Source organism: Dasypus novemcinctus, chromosome 14, assembly GCF_030445035.2.
Source record: "Dasypus novemcinctus isolate mDasNov1 chromosome 14, mDasNov1.1.hap2, whole genome shotgun sequence".
Classification (NCBI taxonomy): Eukaryota; Metazoa; Chordata; class Mammalia; order Cingulata; family Dasypodidae; genus Dasypus; species Dasypus novemcinctus.
This window is the reverse complement of record NC_080686.1, coordinates 53,358,491-53,378,834: the sequence shown is the minus strand read 5'-3', so window position 1 is coordinate 53,378,834 and position 20,344 is coordinate 53,358,491. Positions and strand designations below refer to the sequence as shown.

The 20,344-nt window shown below is 36.1% G+C and overlaps 1 protein-coding gene across 1 annotated transcript in view; it reads right to left on the bottom strand.

The window, feature by feature from the left end:
- Positions 1-20,344, bottom strand: part of NECAB1 (N-terminal EF-hand calcium binding protein 1) — a 247,317-nt gene that overhangs the window by 46,774 nt on the left and 180,199 nt on the right. Inside the window, exon 6 of the mRNA XM_012518134.4 lies at positions 10,722-10,858. Within this exon, the coding sequence (XP_012373588.1) occupies positions 10,722-10,858 (137 nt within the window). The remainder of the gene's footprint in view (positions 1-10,721; positions 10,859-20,344) is intronic.

Here is a 20,344-nt window from a genome sequence, read left to right as displayed (position 1 = left end):
TATATGGAGAGAACCAGCAAGATAGTGGCAGAGTAAGGAGCTCCTAGAGTCAGCTCCTGTGACAGGGCAGTTAGTAAACACCCAGACCTATCTGGAGCTAGCTGAAGCACCTGTATGGGGTCTCCAGGAAATAAGAAGAGCATCCTGCAACATCCTTGAAGGAATGGAAGAGACTGTTCATCTGCAGAGAAGATTCATAATTAGAGCACTCCACACCACTGAGGCTGGTACCCTGGTGGCACAAGCTCCTTCAGGATTCATAGCTGGAATTGAAAGCTCCACTTCCCAAAAACAGGGGAGGGGGAAGAGACTGTTGGGCACCAACTTTAGCTACTGATGAGTAAATTCAGCGGGTTAAAGTATAATCCTGAGAACAGCTAAAGTTTGAACCTGTTCAAGTCAGAAAGAGGTCAGTAGCCGCCATCTTAACTCTGCACCTGGCACGAGGGGAAGCAGAGTAGACTGAAAATCACAGTGCTGGTAGGAACTGTCTTCTTTCCATACAGATCATATTGCAGCTCTAGCATAAGCCCCAGCCCCATCTTCAGCAGGGAGGAAGCTAAGGGGACCTGCACCAGCCTCTCCAGGGAATTACCGGCCAAGTCGTGGAGGCTGGTGATTATCCTACTTTGGCAGCACAAGCAGCCCCAGGAGCTATCCTGTGGCTGGAATTGAAAGCTCCATTTCCCAAACGCAAGGGAGGAGGAGACGGTTTGCCATCAATTTTGGCTACTGAGTAGTAGACTCAGCTGGCTAAGTATAAACCTAGGAATTGAATCTGTACAAGTCGGAAAGAGGCCGGTGACTGCCATTTTGACTCTGCCCCCAGAATAAGGGGAAGCACAGCTGACTGAAAATCATAGTGATGGTAGGAACCAGTTTCACGCAGATCATCCTGCAGCCCTAGGCCAGGCTTCAGCCCCACCTGACAGGCAGGAAGTTGGCAGACTCTGAGCCAGCTTATCCAGGTACCTGCAGGTACCTTTGGCTGGCAGACTGAATAACCAGAAGGCTACTGGGGCAACTGTGGTCATCTTGGACCTACACTGCATAGATTGTTGTTCATACCTGCAGCTCCATCCCCGCCCCAGGCAGAGGAGAAAGGGACATGAAGCTTTATTAGTCTTTCTGGGTAACTATATTCTAGGCCTGTATGACTTGGATTATTCCACACAGCTGTGACTCTGTCTCCACCCCTGGCAAAGGAGAAAGTTGGAAGAAGCTTCATAGATCCCTGGGGCAATGAGGGCAGCTTGAACCTCCACAACTTATAGCACCAACTACATCCTTGGCTCCTACTACACAACCAGCAAAAGAAAAAGGGCAGGAAGCCCTAAACTAAAAAGAAAAATTGCCCCCAGAATAAATGCTCTAGTAAGCCAGATGCCAAGACACCAACAAAAAGTACAATCCACATCAAGAAAAAGGAAGATATGGCCTGGTTCAAAGAACAAGATTAGCCTCCAGAGGACATAAAGGAGTTGAGACAACTAATCATAGATGTTCAAACAAATCTTTTTAATAAATTCAATGAGATGGCTAAAGAAATTAAGGATATTAAGAAATTAAGGATGAGCACAAAGAAGAATCTGAAAGCATACATAGAAAGATAGCAGATCTATGGGAATGAAAGGCACAAAGAAATGAAATAAAAAAACACATTAGAATCATATAATAGCAGATTTGAGGAGGCTGAAGAAAGGATTGGTGAGCTTGAAGAAATGGCCTCTGAAAGTCAACACACAAAAGCACAGATGAAGAAAAGAAAAAATTGAACAAGGTCTCAGGGAACTAAATGACAGCAAAAGATGTGCAAATACATGTCATGGGTATCCCAGGAGAAGAAAAGAACGAAAAAGGGCAGAAGGAATATTTGAAGAAATAATGGTAGAAAATTTCCCAACCCTACTGAAGGGCATAGATATCCATGTCCAAGAAGCACAACATACTTCCATCTGAAAAAATCTGAATAGACCAACTCCGAGACACATAATAATTAGAATATCAAATGCCAAAGACAAAGAGAGAATTCTGAGAGCAGCAAGAGAAAAGCAATGCATAACATATAAGGGATACCCAATAAGATTAAGTGCTGATTTCTCACCAGAAATCATGGGGGCAAGACAGTGGTATGCTATATTTAAGATACTACAAGAGAAAAACTTCCAGCCAAGAATCTTATAACCAGCAAGACTGTCTTTCAAAAATGAGGGCAAGATTAGAATATTCACAAATAAAAAGAAACTGAGAGAATTTCTAACCAAGAGACCAGATTTTCAGGAAATACTGGAAGATGTGCTAGAGTCTGAAAAAAAAAAGACAGGAGAGAGAGCTAGAAGAAGAGAGTCTAGAAATGAAGATTATATCATAAAAGTAACTAAATGTGTCAAAAGAGTGGTGAAAATAAAATATGGCAGAGAAAACTCAAAGAGGAATAAATTTAACCAATGATGTAAAGCACTTGTATTCAGAAAACTGCATCTCTATGTTAAAAGAAATCCCCCAATGATATAAAGCACTTGTATTCAGAAAACTGCATCTCTATGTTAAAAGAAATTAAAAAAAGCCTAACTAACTGGAGGAACATTCCATGCCCAAGGATTGGAAGACTAAATATCATTAAGATGTCAATTCTATTCAAATTGATATACTGTTTCAGTGCAATCATGATAAAAATTCTACCAGCATTTTTTAAAAATTGAAAACATGATTATCAAATTTATTTGGAAAGGTAAGAGGTCCTGAATAGCCAGAAACATCTTAGAAAGGAAAAGTGAACTCCCATATCCAGACTTTAAATCATATTACCCTGCTATAGTGGTAAAAACAGCATGGTAGTGGCATAAAGACAGACACAAGACCAATGGGACCAAGATGATGGTTCAGAAACAAACCCTCACATGTATGGTCAAGTGATTTTTACTAGCCTGTCAAACCCACACAGCTCAGGCAGAACAGTCCACTCAACAAGTAATGTTGAAAGAACTTGATATCCACATCCAAAAGAAGGAAAAGGACCCCTATCTCACACTTTATCTAAAAATGAACGCAAAATGGATCAAAAACTTAAAAATAAATGCAAGAACCATAAGGCTTCTAGAAGAAATTGTAGGAAAATATCTTCAAGCCCTAGTAGTAGGTGATGGATTTTTATTGGATATAAGAAGAGGACTGAGATGGACTATGATGTTTAATGTATGTAGAAGTTTTCATTAGCTTTACTATAAACGTGTGGAAATGTAAAGAATGGATGGTAACAAATAGTAACAGCTAGTTTATAAATGGGGATGTGGCTGAAAATCGTAGTCTAGGAATGCAAATGCCAACTGACAGAATGCTAAAGAATAATCCAGGAACTGAATAGCACAGTAAACCAAGAGGTAGTTGAGAATTGTAGTTAATGGTACAGATACAAGAGTGTCCTTTGTTAGCTAGAGCAAATGTAAATCACTATTGCAGGGTGGTGGGAATGTGAAGAAGCATGGGGAAAATACAACTGGAATGACCTATGGACTGTGGTTAGCAGCAATAATATAATATTCTTGCATCTTTGCTAAAGATATACTGTTGTTAATAATGGGGCAGTATGGAAAAGTATGGATGTGGTAACAATTAGATGATATTATCTTATCTTTAACAAATGTTCCACCACAGTGTGGTGTGTTGATGGAGGGGTGTTGTTTGGGAATTCTGCACATGTGCATGACTGTTTTATAAGTTGCAACTTCTGTCATAAAAAAATATTTTAAAAATAATAATATGGTGGTTTGGGGGGAAAATACACCAAATGTAAGATAAGGACTATAGTTAGTAGTAAGATTTTGACAATATTCTTTCATAATTTGTAACAAACGTCTCATGACAATACAAGGTGCTGGTGGAGGGTTGATTATGGGACTTCTCTATGATGTTATGCATGTTTGCTTTGTAAGTTCACAACTTTTACTATTCACTTGTTGTTTATGTATGTTCATATATGTACTAGTCAGCCAAAGGAGTGCTGATGCAAAACACCAGAAATTGGTTGGTTTTTATAAAGGGTGTTTATTTAGGGTAGGTGCTTACAGGTACCAGGCCACAAAGCATAAGTTACTTCCCTCACCAAAGTCTCTTTTCACGTATTGGAGCAAGATGGCTGCCGAAGTCTGTAAGGGTTCAGGCTTCCTGGGTTCCTTCCTTCCTGGGGCTTGCTTCTCTTTCCTCTGTGTGCTTACTTCCTGGGGATCCAGCTTAAGGCTTCATCAAACTCCAACATCAAAACTCCAACATCAAAATCCCTGAACTCTGTCCTTTGTCATGCCTTTCATCTGTGAGTCCCCACCCACCAAAGGGTGGGAACTCAATGGTGGGTGGGGACTCAACACCCTACTGGCACAAAATGTTTACATTAATTACTGAATCAAGTAAACCTAATCCAAGATAATCTAATATGCCCAGAGGAAAAGATCAGTTTACAAACAAAATCCAATATTTCATTTTGGAATTCATCAATAATATCAAACTGCTACAATATATAAATGACATAAAGATAATAATAATATTAGGGTGGGTTGGGGCAAAAACATTTTGGCTAGTAGTAATATTTTGACAATGCTCTTTAATCATTAGTTAAAAATGTTTAACAACAATGCAAGGTATTGTATGAGTTATGAGAGTCCTGTATGATGTTATACATGTTTGTTTTGTAAGTTCACAGCTATTACTATTACTATTATTGTTTATGCATATTTATGGATGAGTGATATACTTCAATAAATTTTAAAAAATTTTTTAAATGCAGTATATGGATACAATACAGTATTACTCAGATATAAAAAAATTCTGACACATGCGAAAACACAGATCAATCTTGAAAGCACGTTGAACAAAATAAGTCACAAAGAAAAAGACAAATATTGTGTGATCTCACTGATATCAAATAATTAGAATAAGTAAACTCACAGAGTCAGAATCTAGAAAATAGGTTACCAGGGGATGAATTAGGAATAGGGAATGGGGATCTAAGGCTCAAATTGTACAGAGTTTCTGTTTGGGTTGTTGGTAAAATTTTGGTAATGGATGATAGTGATGGCAGCACAACATTGTGAATGTAGTTCACAGCACTGAATTACATATGTGAATGTGGTTAAAATGAGAAATTTAAGTTGTATATATGTATATTAGTCAGCAAAATGAGTGCTGACACAAAGTACCAGAAATCTGTTGGCTTTTATAAAGGGTATTTGTAGTAAAAGCTTACAGTTACAAGATCCTAAAGAATTCAACTCAAGGTACCATTACAGGTACTTTCTCATCAAAGTCAGCTGCCTTGTGTTGAAGCAAGATTGCAGGCAATCTCTGCCTGGGCTCTCCTTCCTTTTTCCTCTTAAGGCTCTGTGGGCCCAGCTTCTTCTGATCTCAGCTGTAGACCGGCATAGGGCTTATCTCTCAGGACTTCCTGTATTGGTCTGGCACAGGATCTGTTTCATTTCCAGCTTTTCAGCTGCAAACTATCAGGAGAATGGCTCATCTCTCCCTGGCTCCAAGATCAAAACCGACAAAGTTCTCTCTCTTCTTGAGTGAGTGCCCCTTTACATCAGCCCACCCAGGGGGCAGGGACTTAACCTGAGTTAAGTGGTCAAAGCAAAGGCCCTAAATTGATTTAGTCAAGTAAACTTAAAACCTTTGTATTTAATATGATCAAAGGGTATTACACCCAGAGGAACAGATGAGTTTACAAACATAATTCTTCTCTTTTTTTTGGACTTTCATAAATAATCACAAACTGCCACAATATGTTACTAGAATAAAAACTTAAAAAACAGGACTGTACAACACAGTGAACCCTATTGTAAATGCTGTGCTAAATTTATTACTACAATTATAAAAATGTTCTATCATGAATTGTAACAATTGTATCATGCTTATGCGAGGTTTAAATAATAGGGTGATATATGGGAACTCTATTTTATACATGATATTTCTATAAACCCACTACTTCTCTAATAAAAATTTTTGAAAAGACTGATAAACCTAGACTTTTTTTGATAAAATGAGTTGACCTCCTTTCTCTGATCCTATTCTCCCCTCCCCATACATATACTATGTATCAGACTAATTTTTCTTAAACTTTATTTTTATTGTAATTCTTTTCTATTTACAACCACCAATGACAGAATTAAGTCTAAGGATATTCATCTGGGTTTTAAGACCTTTCTTAATGCTAGATGCCAGTTAGCTTTGTCTCCTCAATGTCCCCAGGTCCTCACCCCTGGCTCCCTTATATGATGCCCTTAATCTGGAATTCTCTTTCATTTATTCATTCATTCTCACCTGTTTTACATGCAGTTGTACTAGGTAAAGGGGAACAGAGCAAAGTCCCTGCTGTTCGAAACTGAAAGTCTAATGTGGGAAATAAATATGCAAGAGGTTGAAAATGTAAGGAGATAAAAGCAGAGAGGAGTTCCATGGGAGCATATGGTAGTAAAGTAGGGGAGGAGGTACATAATCCTGTTTTGAGAGCAGTAAAAGTTTCCCAAAGAATGTAATGTCCAAACAGTGGCCAAATTATAAGGAATTAGCTAGATGAGAGAACTTGAGGATATGCGGTAGGCAGGGAGACTGTTCCTTCAAAGAGAATATCCTTCTACCGTTCAAATCCACCCTAAAGGTTCAGTTCATCTTATCTCCCCACTATCCTCTTGTTTGATATCATGGGAAAGGGAATAGGAAGATTAGATTTGGTTTTATGTAGTGCTTTTTACGGAGTGCTTGAGTGGTACTGGGTGAACACTGTAATTTACTTTTCTGTTTCATCTATAAAATGGAGATACAATGTTTGTTTATGTCAGTGGGATATTTTTAAGAAAATGAAATTTTTAACAATGTTCATTTACTTATAATAATCACACAGTGTATGTACGTGCATACACATATATCACAATTGCACAGCTCAATGAATGTTCACAAACTATACACCCTAATGCATCCAGCATCCAGATCAAGAAACAGAATGTAATAAAGGATCACCATTTCAGCTTCCCTCATACTGCCTTCAAGTCCTTATTCACTGAGGGTTACCTCTATTCTGATTTAGAACAGCATGGAAGAATTTTGCCTATTTTTGTATTTTATTCTAAATGGAAAAACACAATATATATTATTATATGTCTGGTTTTTTTGTTAACTTTTTTTTAAAAGAGATTCATCCACATTGTTGCATGTACTTGTAGATTGCTTATTCTCATTGCAGCATAGTATTCTATTTTGTGAAAATATCACAATATATTTATCCATTTTATTGGCCATGTGAATTTGGGTAGTTATAATTTTCAACTTTTATGAATAGAGTTTCTATTAACATCCCAGTGCATGTCTTTTGAAGAACATGAATATGTATTTCTTGGCAGTACATTCCTAAAAGTAGAATTCTGTGACATATGATATGCATATATTTAGTTTAGTAAATATACTAATATACTAAATGTGGCCAAACACATTTACAAAATGGGTTTATAAATTTAAATTCCCACCATCAATATATGAGAGTTCTAGTTGCTCTACAGCTCAACAACACTTGGTATTTTTTTTTTTAACCATTCTGGTACACATATATATAAAATAGGTATGTGTACATGTGTGTCTGTGTATGTATATCAATGCTGTATATACATATTTAATAATAATAATATATATAATTTTCTCATTACAAAAAGGATTTAAGGTACTTCACAAGAATCTGAAAAACACAAGCAGATTCTATTAAGAGAAACAGTAATGAAAAAATAAAGCAGAACCAAAAATGTGGTTAAAGGGGCAGAAATACATCAGAAAGATATGTTGGAAGTGATGTGTAAAAGAGCTCAATGATTACATATTAATGACTATGAATACATTTTGGAATTGCATTTATTGTTATTTTCTTATTTTACCCTACCCAGATTCAAAGCTAGACTGTAAGGAGAAATACTGATTCTTATGCTTTTACTCTACCTTCATAATACCTGCCAAAGTACCGATCAAGCAAAAATTGAGTCATTTCTATTTTAGCAACTTAATTTTAATTTACTCAAGGGCAATAACATTGCCTTTGATTTACTTGATATACAAACTTGCACATTTTATTAGTTTTTGAACCGGTGATTAGATTCAGCCTAAAGCATACAGCTCATATTGTCTACAACATTTACATAAATGGGCCATTTCTGTTTTGAGATTACTCCTCATGCCTGCTTGCAGTGCTTTACCTAAGGCATCTAACCCCTTATAAGGCAGTTATAAGTTTCAATGAGAGATCAAACCATCATCTCATTTGGGTTTAGACAAAGAGCATCAGAATTACAGGCAGATGGCATGCCATTGAGTCTGGTCTCTACTATTGCAATGTAATCATGGACAAAAACATTGAGTTCTGTTATCCATATCTACAAAATGAGGCTGAAAAAAATACCTACTTTAAAGGATTTGGTTTTCATGGAGGGAAAAATCATTAACTAGTGAGAAGAGACTCAAATAATTTTCAGTTTACAAGTGAAAGGGTCATTATTGTCATACGACATGTTTAAGGCTTTCCCCCTTCCTTGTCTCAACCCCAGACTCCAGTGGTGCTGTTACTCTGCTCAGTTTCTGGACTCATTGTCCATGAAGTGTGAATTGTCTGACTATGGCTCTGTCCTCCTTTCTCTCTCCATCTGGGCAAAGGGAAGGCTGCCCAGTTCCTGACCCAATGGGAAGCCTACTGAAAGCAAGCCCAGGCATGTTTCCCCTCCCTTTTCTCCACTGCTGAGGGCTCTGGGGTCATATCACTTTTGTTTCCAATAGTCAGCTGATGGTAAGATACTGCCTTCAGAGAGGAGACACCACCGTGGTATAAGGCACACCTGTCAGCTTGGCTCATCATGGACTTCACTGTTCATGTATTTTCTTTCTAAACCTCTCAGGGAGGACTATTTGAGGAAGGATTTCGGCATCCCTGAGTGCCTTATTCAGATATACACAATGGCACTCCCCAAACTGACATCAAACCTATAACATTTCCCATTCTTTCAAACTGTTTATTGAGCTAGAAGCCTAGAAATAAATGATTCTTCAATCTTCTAGTGTCTGCTGCTTTCCTTACACCATATTCTTATGCTCCCTGTCATTAAACACAGCTGCTGTGCAGCTGTTGGCAGTGGTCACAAGAGGTCAGCCTGTGGCCTAACACAAAGAAGAGTTGTATATTAAAATTCACTCTACGACGGTGAATGCAGAACACAGCTTTGTAGAAGGGAGCTATAGAAAAAACCACATAAAAGCACAGGTAAAGAAGATGCACAAAGCTCTTCTACAAACCTCTCCCAGCTGGGAAATGATTGATTCTAAAAAGAGAGAATCTATTTTATTTCCAAAGTCTAAACAAAAGTAACAACAAAACAGTCTTCATTTTCTCCTTAGGAATGTGAAATCAATTTCATTGTGCTTCAAGGCATTCTCCCATCCTCTGTTCAAAAAAGAGGAACTCAGTTTTTGCTTTTCTAAAGCTAATTATTATGCTTCAGCATTTGATGAGGAGTCACCCAAAGCAGTGGAAATAGGAAGTTTATAATGTGAAGAATGTTGCTTGAATCCAATGAAGGGTGCAGCCCTGCCTGCATGGCTGCATGAGATCATTAGCTCTGGAATTACAGGCTTCTTTGTAAGAGTTTGGTGGCGCTCACTCATTTTGATATTGTAAACACATGGTTGACAACTCCACTTTTTTTTTTGAGATGTCCTATTTATTATGTATCCATTAATTTGTTTTAAAAAAGGACCCACAGTGTAGTCTATTATTAGCTTGTTCAGAGAACTCACTGTGTGGTTCTCATTTATTTAATATGGATAAGTTAGATAAGTCATACCTATAGGTTTAAAATAACACACCAGCCAGCAAAAACGTGTAGCACAAGCACGAGTTTTGCCAAGCCTTTCTATGGTTTGCAAGGTGGAAATGACAACTCAAGAAAGTACCAACTGTTAGCTGGAATTATTTCAGTGTCTGTGTTACGCATATCTAATTTAGGTTTCTTTTTAGCATTTGTGCCTTTATTTTTTATAACTATTTTAATACTGTGACTTACTTTCTCAGCAATAAATTGAATTTTTAAAACCTTTTCCCATCATTCATTTTCCTCTTTTTTCCTTAAATAGACTTACTGAATTCTCAAATCTCCCAAATATTTTGGGTCCACTTAGCCTGAAAGGGTCTTTCCCATCATTTTCATATTTTAAAATTAAACCTATTTGCAATATGAGCTCAGCTGCCACAGGGAAAATCTAAAAAACATTTTTATTCCTCTATCCAGATTTAATATTTTACTCTTCTGAAATCCCTTGGCAATTTATTTTCCCTTCTCTACAGCAGATATCATTTTTTATCTTGCATTAAAATTTTAGTGTTCATGTCTTATTTATGCAATATATTTCAGCCTTCTTAAGGGTAGGGATTTTGTAAGATTTATTTCCACGTTATTCAGTGTCTTTTAAGGTCTTCTCCATCTACTAAGCTCTTAGTTAAAAATTGTTGAATGACAAAGAGTAAAAGTAGAATGGTTTTTTAGAGGCAAATATAATGCAATCACCTGGTGAAGCTCCCTGCCATTCTTTCAAAATCTCTTAATTCTCATTCTTAGTCTTTACCAGTTTAAGTGTCATGACTCTCAACTCGTCTTCCATAAACATAGACTCACTAAAGACACATCACACAAGAATATTTAACTGGCCTTTCTTGACGGGTTTGCTCCTCAGTAGTTTCCATAGCACACTCTAGGGAATTCTGGAGAGACTGCAGCTGATTCAAGGTCTCCTTCAATAGGAATCGTGTCACAAATTGTTCCAAATTGGAGGCTTCTTGGTAGTCCTAAGGGGAACAAAATAAATGCGATTAGAAGTAGAGAAAAATCATCGGAATGGGTTCCCCCCAAGTAGTCATCAATCTCTGATTAATTCTAAAGAGGGAAAGAGAAGAGAGGAGAGCTGCTAGGCCCTGGAGGCTGTGGCAGAGCCGTACCCATCCACCAAGAGTTGAATAAAACTGTGCAAATGGGAATGTAGACTGGTACAACCTCCGTGGAAGATAGTTTGGCGGTTCCTATGGTAGTTTTGTTTTTTTTTTACCTTTATTTTGTACATTTAATAATTGAAAATATGAACAATTAAAAATTAAAAAGAAAACACAATTGAATAAAAATATATATTTCTCAATTAAATGTACTGGATACCTATACATTTTAATGTACCTATGATCTGGCAATCCTGCTATTAGGAATATATTCAGAAGAACTGATACATCTGTTAACAAGGATATGAACAGATATTTGTACACCAATGTTTATAGTGGTGTTATTCACAATTGCCAAAAGATGGAAACAACCCAAATGTTCATCAACTGATGAATGGATAAACAAAATGTGGTATATACATATAATAGACTACTATTCAGCTGTAAGAAGAAATGAACTGGGGAAGCATATAACAACATGGAGGAACCCTGAGGATATTATGTTGAGGGAAATAAGTCTGACACAATAGGACGAATATTGTATGGTCTCACGGATATGAACTAAATATGATGATTAATTTATGGAGTTAAGCTATAGGGTATAGGTTAATAGGAAACAGAATGTGGGTTGAGAATGGAAAGGTGATACTGAATGTATATAGAATGTTTAATAAGGCTGATTGTAAATATATGGAAATGAATAGAGCTGATGATAGCACATTATAATGAGCATAACTAACACTACTGATTTATAAATGTGATTTGGCTGAAAGGAGTAGTCTAGGAAAGTTAATATTAATTGAAAGGCAGCTAGAGGATAATCTATGGACTGTTTGATTTTGGTAGTAGATGAGGATTAGGGTTAATAATATAAATACAAGACTGCATTTCTATTAGGAGGGGTTAAGAATATGGTGCTACAGGGGTAAATACAACCAATGTAACTTACAGACTATAATTAACAGAAATATTATGCTATTTTTGTAGCAAAGGCAAAGAAGGTACCATATCAATGCTAAAGTCAAAGAAAAGAACATGAGATTTAGCTTTATGAGCTTTGAATATGATCAAGCGTTTATCTTCATTTTCTTCCTTAACAAGGAGACTTTAGTCATGCCATTTAACCAATCTGTGCTCATTTACTTAACCAATCTGTGCTCATTTACTTATCTTTCTGAACACTGGAGAAACAATTGAGTTTGTTTTTAGGATTAAATGGGATAAATGTGCCTGGACAGAATTTTATAAGGTAATGCTTCCATAATTTGTTAAGCTTCCTTTTGTCTTTTTATTTTATTTTTTTAAAAGATGTATTATCTATTTATTTATCCCCCCTGGCCGCTTGCTTGCTGTCTGCTCTCCTCTGTGTCCATTTGCTGCACGTTCTTCTGTGTCTGCTTATCTCCCTTTGTTGTGTCATCTTGCTATGCCAGCTCTGTGCAGGAACAGGCCAGCTTGCCTTCATAAGGAGGCCCTGGGAAGTGAACCAGGGTAGATGGGGGCCCCATCGGTTGAGCCACATCTACTTCCCCATGTTATTTTATTTTTTGAAGTTGAAATAAAGTTTACTTAAGACAAAATAAAACAAAAACTCTGCAAAAAAAAGTTTGCATTTTATCTTAGGTTTCACTGCACCTGCCTCAAAGGCAGAAAGGTAGAAAAATAACAAAACCCAGCAGAATCATAGAATAGACATAGAAAAGGAAAAATATATCATGGAAAAAAGTTTGAAATGTGATTAAGTCAGAATGTATTCTGTGTTTCATTTAAATGGATAGTCATGTCCTCATGTATTTTCTCAATTACCAACTACATGCAGTCATGTTTCAGCAATTGGCTAAATTCTTTCTTGATGTATTTATTATGGCTGCTGTCTGTATTATGCTGATGCCAGAGGAAATCATGTATAGGTTTCTTAAATTTCAGAAAATGTTAGGCCTGGAATATTTAAACAGTTCACTAACTCTGCTTTTGCCCCTCCCTCAGTAACTTTACTGGAAGCTCCTTGGCATCTAACTTCTAGCCCTGTACCTCAGCCACAAAAGTAGCATTTAGTCAAGCAGACCTAAGCCTACGTGGAGATCACTGCACATGTAATAACTGCTTTCCAAGCTTAGTCTACATAAACTGGCAGGCTGTGGATGACACTACCTGCTGCTTTTGTTCTTTAAAGTCTCAGTGAGAAGAAAGGAAGAAAACCAGGTTGACTTAGAATGAAATGGTGCCGAGACCACTAGTTTAGGTCATGGAACCAGCCAGCTAAATCTGGTTTTCTAGAGGCTTGGGTGACACCAGTGGATAAAAGTTAAACCAAGGTTTATTTGACCCTGATTTCATTCCTAGTTTCACATTATAGCAACTTTCTAAATATCTGCCTGTCTTTGGGTTCACTATTTATAGGTGAACAACATAGGAAATTTTCTAATATACCACATATAATGACCTTGTTTAAAATTTAAACATTTTAATGTCTTTAAACTCCACCCCAAAAAACTAATGATGAAACCAAACATTACATGCTCATAATAATAAAGACTTCTTGGTGAGTTAACTCCAGCTAAAAATATATGCAAAACATTTAATTTGAAAAACCCCACACCCCTTAGCAGTCACCTCTCAATCTCTCTATCCTTCCCCTGCCCTATATAATCAATTATCTAATTTCACCTTTATAAATTGATTTATATTTACATTTTATATAAATGGAATCATATAATATGTAGTACTTTGTATTTGGCTTTCACTTAACATAATGTTTTTTGTTTTCCTGATATTAACATCTTATTTTCTAAACCTATTTATCCCTCCAGGTTCACCCCATTGTACCATCTCTGTATGGCCTTTCCTCCCCTTGAACTATCCCTTCTCTTCACAGGACTAGGCACACTTACTTCCCCTTCTGTGTGCTTCTTCAATACCTTTCTCCTTACATGTGGTATAGAAATTATCAAAATGTATTGCAATCTATTGTTAAATGTCTATCTCCTCCATCCCAGGGCATTCCAGGCCATTCAAGGGTAGGGACTGGTGGTGAGTATGTCTTATTCATCTCTGCCTCCAGAGTGCCCAGAATAAAGTCTAGCTCATAGCAGATGCCCCATAAATGCCTCAGTAGAAACAAGGAAGAGGGAACCACATGGAGATTAAGGCATCAGAAAAAGGGGTCTAAGCTTCAGGAACCGTTCTTGCCTATCCACAGTCACCAGCAGCCTTCCCTGCATCTAGCCCTTGCAGGCTGTAAATACTACAGCCCAACTTACCAGAACATGGTAGACTCTGGAATAAAGTGAAAGACAGCTTTGTTCTTAGACTGTCCTCATTTCATTTTCTGGACCATTTTTTAATCTTCCCTTCCCTTTTTCTGGATCCCATGGTTTGGGACTGCAGACCCAGATGGCATAGATCCAATCTTCCTTCCCTTCTCTCACATATGCAGATGTGCCTTTGGAAGGCAGTAGCAAAAGCAGCAGATGGAAAATTAAAATAGATAACAAGCTGGAAAATGTCAAAGCTTGGCCCTTTTTATTCTCAACAAATGTGTTGGTTCTGAAGATACAAAAAAGGATCTTTGCATTTCTAATTCCCCAGAAGACCGATTATTGACTTACAGCACGTGTTTTAACAAAACCCTGAATTTGAGAGATTGGAAGAAATAATGCCTACTGATCTGATAAAGGAGTGAAAAAAAATGTACAGATGATACCTGAAACCCAGATTCTGCCTTTTTTTGAACACCATTTAGTCCTTCATGTCTATTAGAAAGGATATGGGCAAATGAAGACTAATACCATATTTCCCAGATCACAATAATGGTCAGCTCATTGATAACTGTCAGTTCAATGAATAGTTAAGCGGAGATTGTCAAAGTAGTAATATTTCCATTTTTACTTCTGGAAAGTCAGAATGTAGTAAACATCTCAATCTATGCAGTTCCTTTGTTGGAGCTTGAACAGGGTGGCTAGCATTCATTTAATAAATATAAATTCTAGCATTAGAATCACAGTGCTATGAGAAACTCAGGTTCTTAGGGGATTGCCTGTGCTTCTTAAATTGTCAAATTGTTTCTCAGTATGTAAGCTCTTGCCCATCTGGATGATGGAAGAGACGAAATCATAGCTATAAACCCACTATGAATAATCTGAGATAAATAGGACAATCAGAGCTTCAGTGTGTCCTGTTTTTATTTGTCCTGTTTGAAAATTAAGTCAATGACATCCAGTCTCAGTGTCCTCTTGTTTTTGGGGCCAGATAATAATTACATTTAGCAGGACGTACAGCTTCTGATGCCTTTGAGCTAAGCCCCTGCAGCTCTTGCCATTCTTGTGTGAAATATCTGTGCCAGTTTTCTGTAACAAGAAAAAAAATCACTTTTACAAAAATAAGATTGCCCTTTTCTCCTTTTCCACTCTCCCCAAAAGTGATACCTTTTTAAAAATACTGACTTAAACTACATTATCTATGTCCTATTTCCTTTCCTTATTCACAGGCTTTCATTTTAAATGGCACATACCCTGTAAACAGGGAGAGCACATTTTTACTTTAAAACAAAACAAAGCAAAACAAACAAAAAACATTTTCAAATTGTAGATTCCCGAGGATTAAGGGAATCATAGACTTTCAAGGTAGTGACAAGGGAATAATTTTGGAACAAAATATCATTAAATAAATTGTTTTCTGTAGTTTGAAGTCAGAAAATACTTTAAAGATGAACTACATAATTTAAGATCTTTTCATTTGCAAACTCCATTGCCGAGGACTTGTCCTAGAGCTGTCAAGTACTTGTATCATTTAGGCTCCTTTGTTCTGCTTCTTCTATTGCTCTCTCCTACACTAGGAGACTAACAAGAACACATGGCCCCTTAGACATTTTGTCTAGAGAACAATCCCATTCTGCTGGGAAGTAATTCTCTTCAACCAAATGGAATTTCAGGAAAACGCTCATGGCTATGGGACCTCACATTCATATCTATCTAAAACATCATGTGGTGATTAAGACACTAGGTTGGAAATATTTCCAATTAAGTTCTGATCTGTACATGTGCCATTCAACAGCTGTGTTAACTTGGCAAGTAGTCAAATTTTCTAAGTGTCTATTTTCTTATCTGTGGATAAAATAGTGTCAATTTCATAAAATTGTACTGAGGATGAAATGAAATATAGCATGCAAAGAACGTGGGATGATGTCTATCTCATAGTTTTTGATAAATATTCATATTGTTATTACTCCTTTGTAGGAAGGATCATGCAAAGTATAATGGACAGAAAATTGGCTCAAAATTCACAAGACCTGTGTCGAATGCTGTGATAAATTGTTTACCTCAGAGGTATTGCTAGGATAAATGTATGGTTGGTGTTTGACATGGAATAGGTTTTCAATACTATTAATTTTCCCGAGTTTCTCCCACATGTATTTCTACTGCACATTTGCTACCTTGCTTGTTCAAAAATTAGACTTTGTACATACATATTTGTTATCATATTGAAGCTGTGACCCATGGAATTCAGTCTTTGAGGAATGTCAAGTGCAAAATGCACAGCTCAACTACCCAAACTAATGAAAAATAATTTAATTTTAATTTATAGCTCTTCAAGGATAGTAAATGGGATCCAATTTATAAATTGAAACCAAAATTCTTGCACTCCCCTTTATCTCCTCTGAGTTTGTCACTTTTACCCTCCTTTGGAGCATCTCCTTTTCCAGAATCTTTGCAAAACTTTCTTGGTCTCTGGCCTACTTTTACTCCTCTTTCTTCTTTTTCCCCCCAGCTCTTTACATGTAGATTAGTCTCTATGAATCTGGTTCTATTCATCTAGGACTTCTTCTTCATTTTGTATCACAGAAGCCTAAAAACCAGAAAAATAATGATGATAGTCTTCTGGGAAGATTACCACATTGGTGACATTATTTTTGGAACTCTTGGGATTCAAACATAAACACAACAGAGCAATGTGATACCAAAAACCACATCCAAACAAACAACACTCCTTCCTAAACTCATAGACAACAAATTCAACAAAACTGAACTAGATGATATGGTATTATCATGAACCTCAAATTTCAAAGAGTAGAGACAAAAATCACTGATAGCCATAAAATTTGCTTTGTATCATATCATCATATTTGTAGGAAGAAACTAAAGGACGCAATGAGGTATTTGATTCACCCAAGAACAAAAGAACTCCGAAACAGCCAACAAATATTCAGTATATAGCACTATTGACTAATTTGAAAATAGCAGCTGAAAGTGGGAATAATTTTATCCAATCCAAAAATGGGAGAGCAAAATATCCTGGTGATTCATAAGAAGCTATAACAGTATAGACCTGGTGAACTCTTGAAATTGACTACCAGTTCTAAGAGGACCCTACCCTAAAGAGAAACTGCTGGGAATGGAATTAAAATTGAGCAGGACAGGGACACAAGACAGAAAGAAAAGATTCAGATAAAGGTGCAGGAAAGGAACAGGGACAAAACACCTTAGAGAGAAGCCACTGTATTTTTTTAACATAACCACGACCAAAAAGGGAGTCTTGTGACATTAGAAAAACTATTCTAAACACAGCCTGTTTCAAAAATTCAGGAAACTAATGTTTTTTTTTAAAAAAATGAGTAATATAAAATTTTGGGGTCAAATTCTGCAAAATGATATTATAATAAACAGAAAAATAAAGAGCAGAATAATATCCCTGCAAACAATAGCAGTACACTAGAAAGACAAGTCTGCAAAACAGATAAAATGTTTAGCCAAGTATTTAAAATGAGCTAAAAACAAAGAAAACAAATGCAAGATATGAAAAAACAACATAAAACAGAGTTAGATTAACTCAGAAATGAGGTGACAGAATTCAGGAAAGAATTGGAAATTAAAAATATATATATTATTTCAGAAGTGAAATCTAAATTAGAAGGAAAACAGTAACCAATAAACATAAAAGATAATAACTTAAAATAAGATGAAAAGGAGGAAATCTAAAAATCAAAAAGAAAGAAAGGATTTGAGAGAAAGTGACAAATATTAAAGATAGACAAAGAACATTTAACATACTGATAATAGGGGCTCCTGAAGATGAAAGTCATAGCAAAGGAACATAAAAATACTAAAATCTATTATTCAAGAATGCTTTCCTGAAATAAAAAGATTTGAACATTCATATCAAAGTACCCTACATACCAGGGAATATCAACTCAGAGCATCAAGACATATTTTAGAAAAGTTATTGGACTTTGAAAGACAAAGGAAAAATCCTTTGTGCACCTACACATAAACAAATGACTTATAAGAGAAGGAAAACTAGAATACCATGAAAATTCCCAATAACAACACTTATGCCAGAAAAAAAAGGACTAACATAAGATACTCAAAGTAGGAACATAGAGCCAAGGATTTTATTTCAGGAAAATGGACTTTTAAGTATAAAGGGCATGGAAAACTAATAGAAATATAAAAGGTCAGGTAATAGAGTCTTCAGGAAGAGCTGACTGGAACAATATTAGAGAATAACGAACTCTAGAAAACCAAAATTACTAGAGAGACTTTAACATAATGATATAGTCCAGGCATCAGCAACCTTTTACTGTAGAGGCAAGATACTAAATTTTTTAGATTTTGTCAGTCAAGAGGCCATATGTCCTATCATTGTAGCATAAAAGCAACCATGGACAATTCTTAAATGAATGAGCCTGGCTATGTTCATAGGTCATATAAATCAGAGAGTTTGAAGAACTTAGCTCATGAATGGAATTTGCTGATTCCAGACCTAGGAATTGAGCATCAGTGACTGCCTATTTAAAAAAGAGAGACAACCAGTTATTATGTGTTTCCTGTTGAGAGGACATACCACTATGTACAGTTTTGCCAAATAAACCTCTGGTGTCAGCTGACAATTTATAGTATAGAGTTCAGAAGAACATGCTAAATTACACAATGAGTAGGCACTTGGCAAAGTCTAGACTGTGGGCTCTACAACAGATAAAAATAAATAAAAAGGACTATGGGGGCAATCTATATGTAAAGAGACTTAAAAGGCATAAAAATGGAGGGCAAGACGAACTATAGGCTATAGTGATGTACATGTGGGTGACAAAACAAAAAAACTACAGAAAGTAATTATCAGGGGGTTGGTTTGGTGGTTATTTTCAGGGGGTAGAGGGGCATTATGGTTGGGACTGAATACATAGAAGGGCTCCTGGGTTGGCTGGCAAGTTTAATTTCTTGATTAAAATGGTAGTCTTAAGAGTATTTGCTTTACAGTAATTCATTAAGTTCTAATTTGATTTGTGTAGTTTTCTGCATCTGGGTTTTATTTTATAATAGTTATGAAATGTTTAGGAACCAGCCTGATGGAGATAAATGTTTGAGAAGTTGCAGGAGGAGAAAGATGTTGGCTATAAAACACAGGGGACTTTGGCAGGCAATAGGATATGAAAAATCAGTAAATACTACCAAATTAGTAAATTTTATACTTCTCATATACTATCTCCTCAACTGGCTAGCTTGTATTTTTCTTCAGTATAACATAGAACCAAATGTTTCATTTTTCACTATGAAAAGCACAGAGCTATATTCAGACATAAATTGGACTCAGTTTATGTTTGTTGATGTTGATAATTAAATATCACCAAAATTTCTTCTCCATAAACAAACTACTTTTCACCTCATTGCTCAAACAGTTTTCTTTGAATATCATTTTAAGCTCATGGAATAGATACAAGACATCTATATCTAGTAATGATACCCCAAAGGTAGCAGTCACTTGTAATGTGACTCTTCCTAAATAGTATGTGTGTCAAATGGACAGTTCTAATTTTAACACAGCTTTATAGTATTTTGAGTTAATGTGCCTTAAGTTACTGAATTTGTTAGACACAAATATACTTTCAAAATGCTATATATGATCTTTCTGCTTTCACAGGCAGATCAATTATCCTTGTCTTTGTTCTAAACGAATTCTGAGACAGAGGGAGTAATTGGGTATTAAAATATTATGAGCATTTCCAAACAGCATAGTGCATAGAAAAGAGTAGATACTTAAATATATGAACACTGGCACATTTTTTGATTTGCCTTTGTGACCCATCTATGAATAGAGTGCCAAAATGTTCCAGTAACTTTTCTAGGATAATTAAAAAGCAAGGATATTTTTCCCTATAGGACTTCATAAAAAACAAAATATTATATTTCATCAAATATAAAATTCCATTTTTAATTTGGTACTTTGGATATTGCCAATTAAATTATTTTACAGCATCAACTGTAAAAGGCATCCTAATTTCATAGTTGTTAAAAGTGAAAAATACACATCTTAGAAGTGATAACTATGGTAGATTTTCATATTTCAGCATGG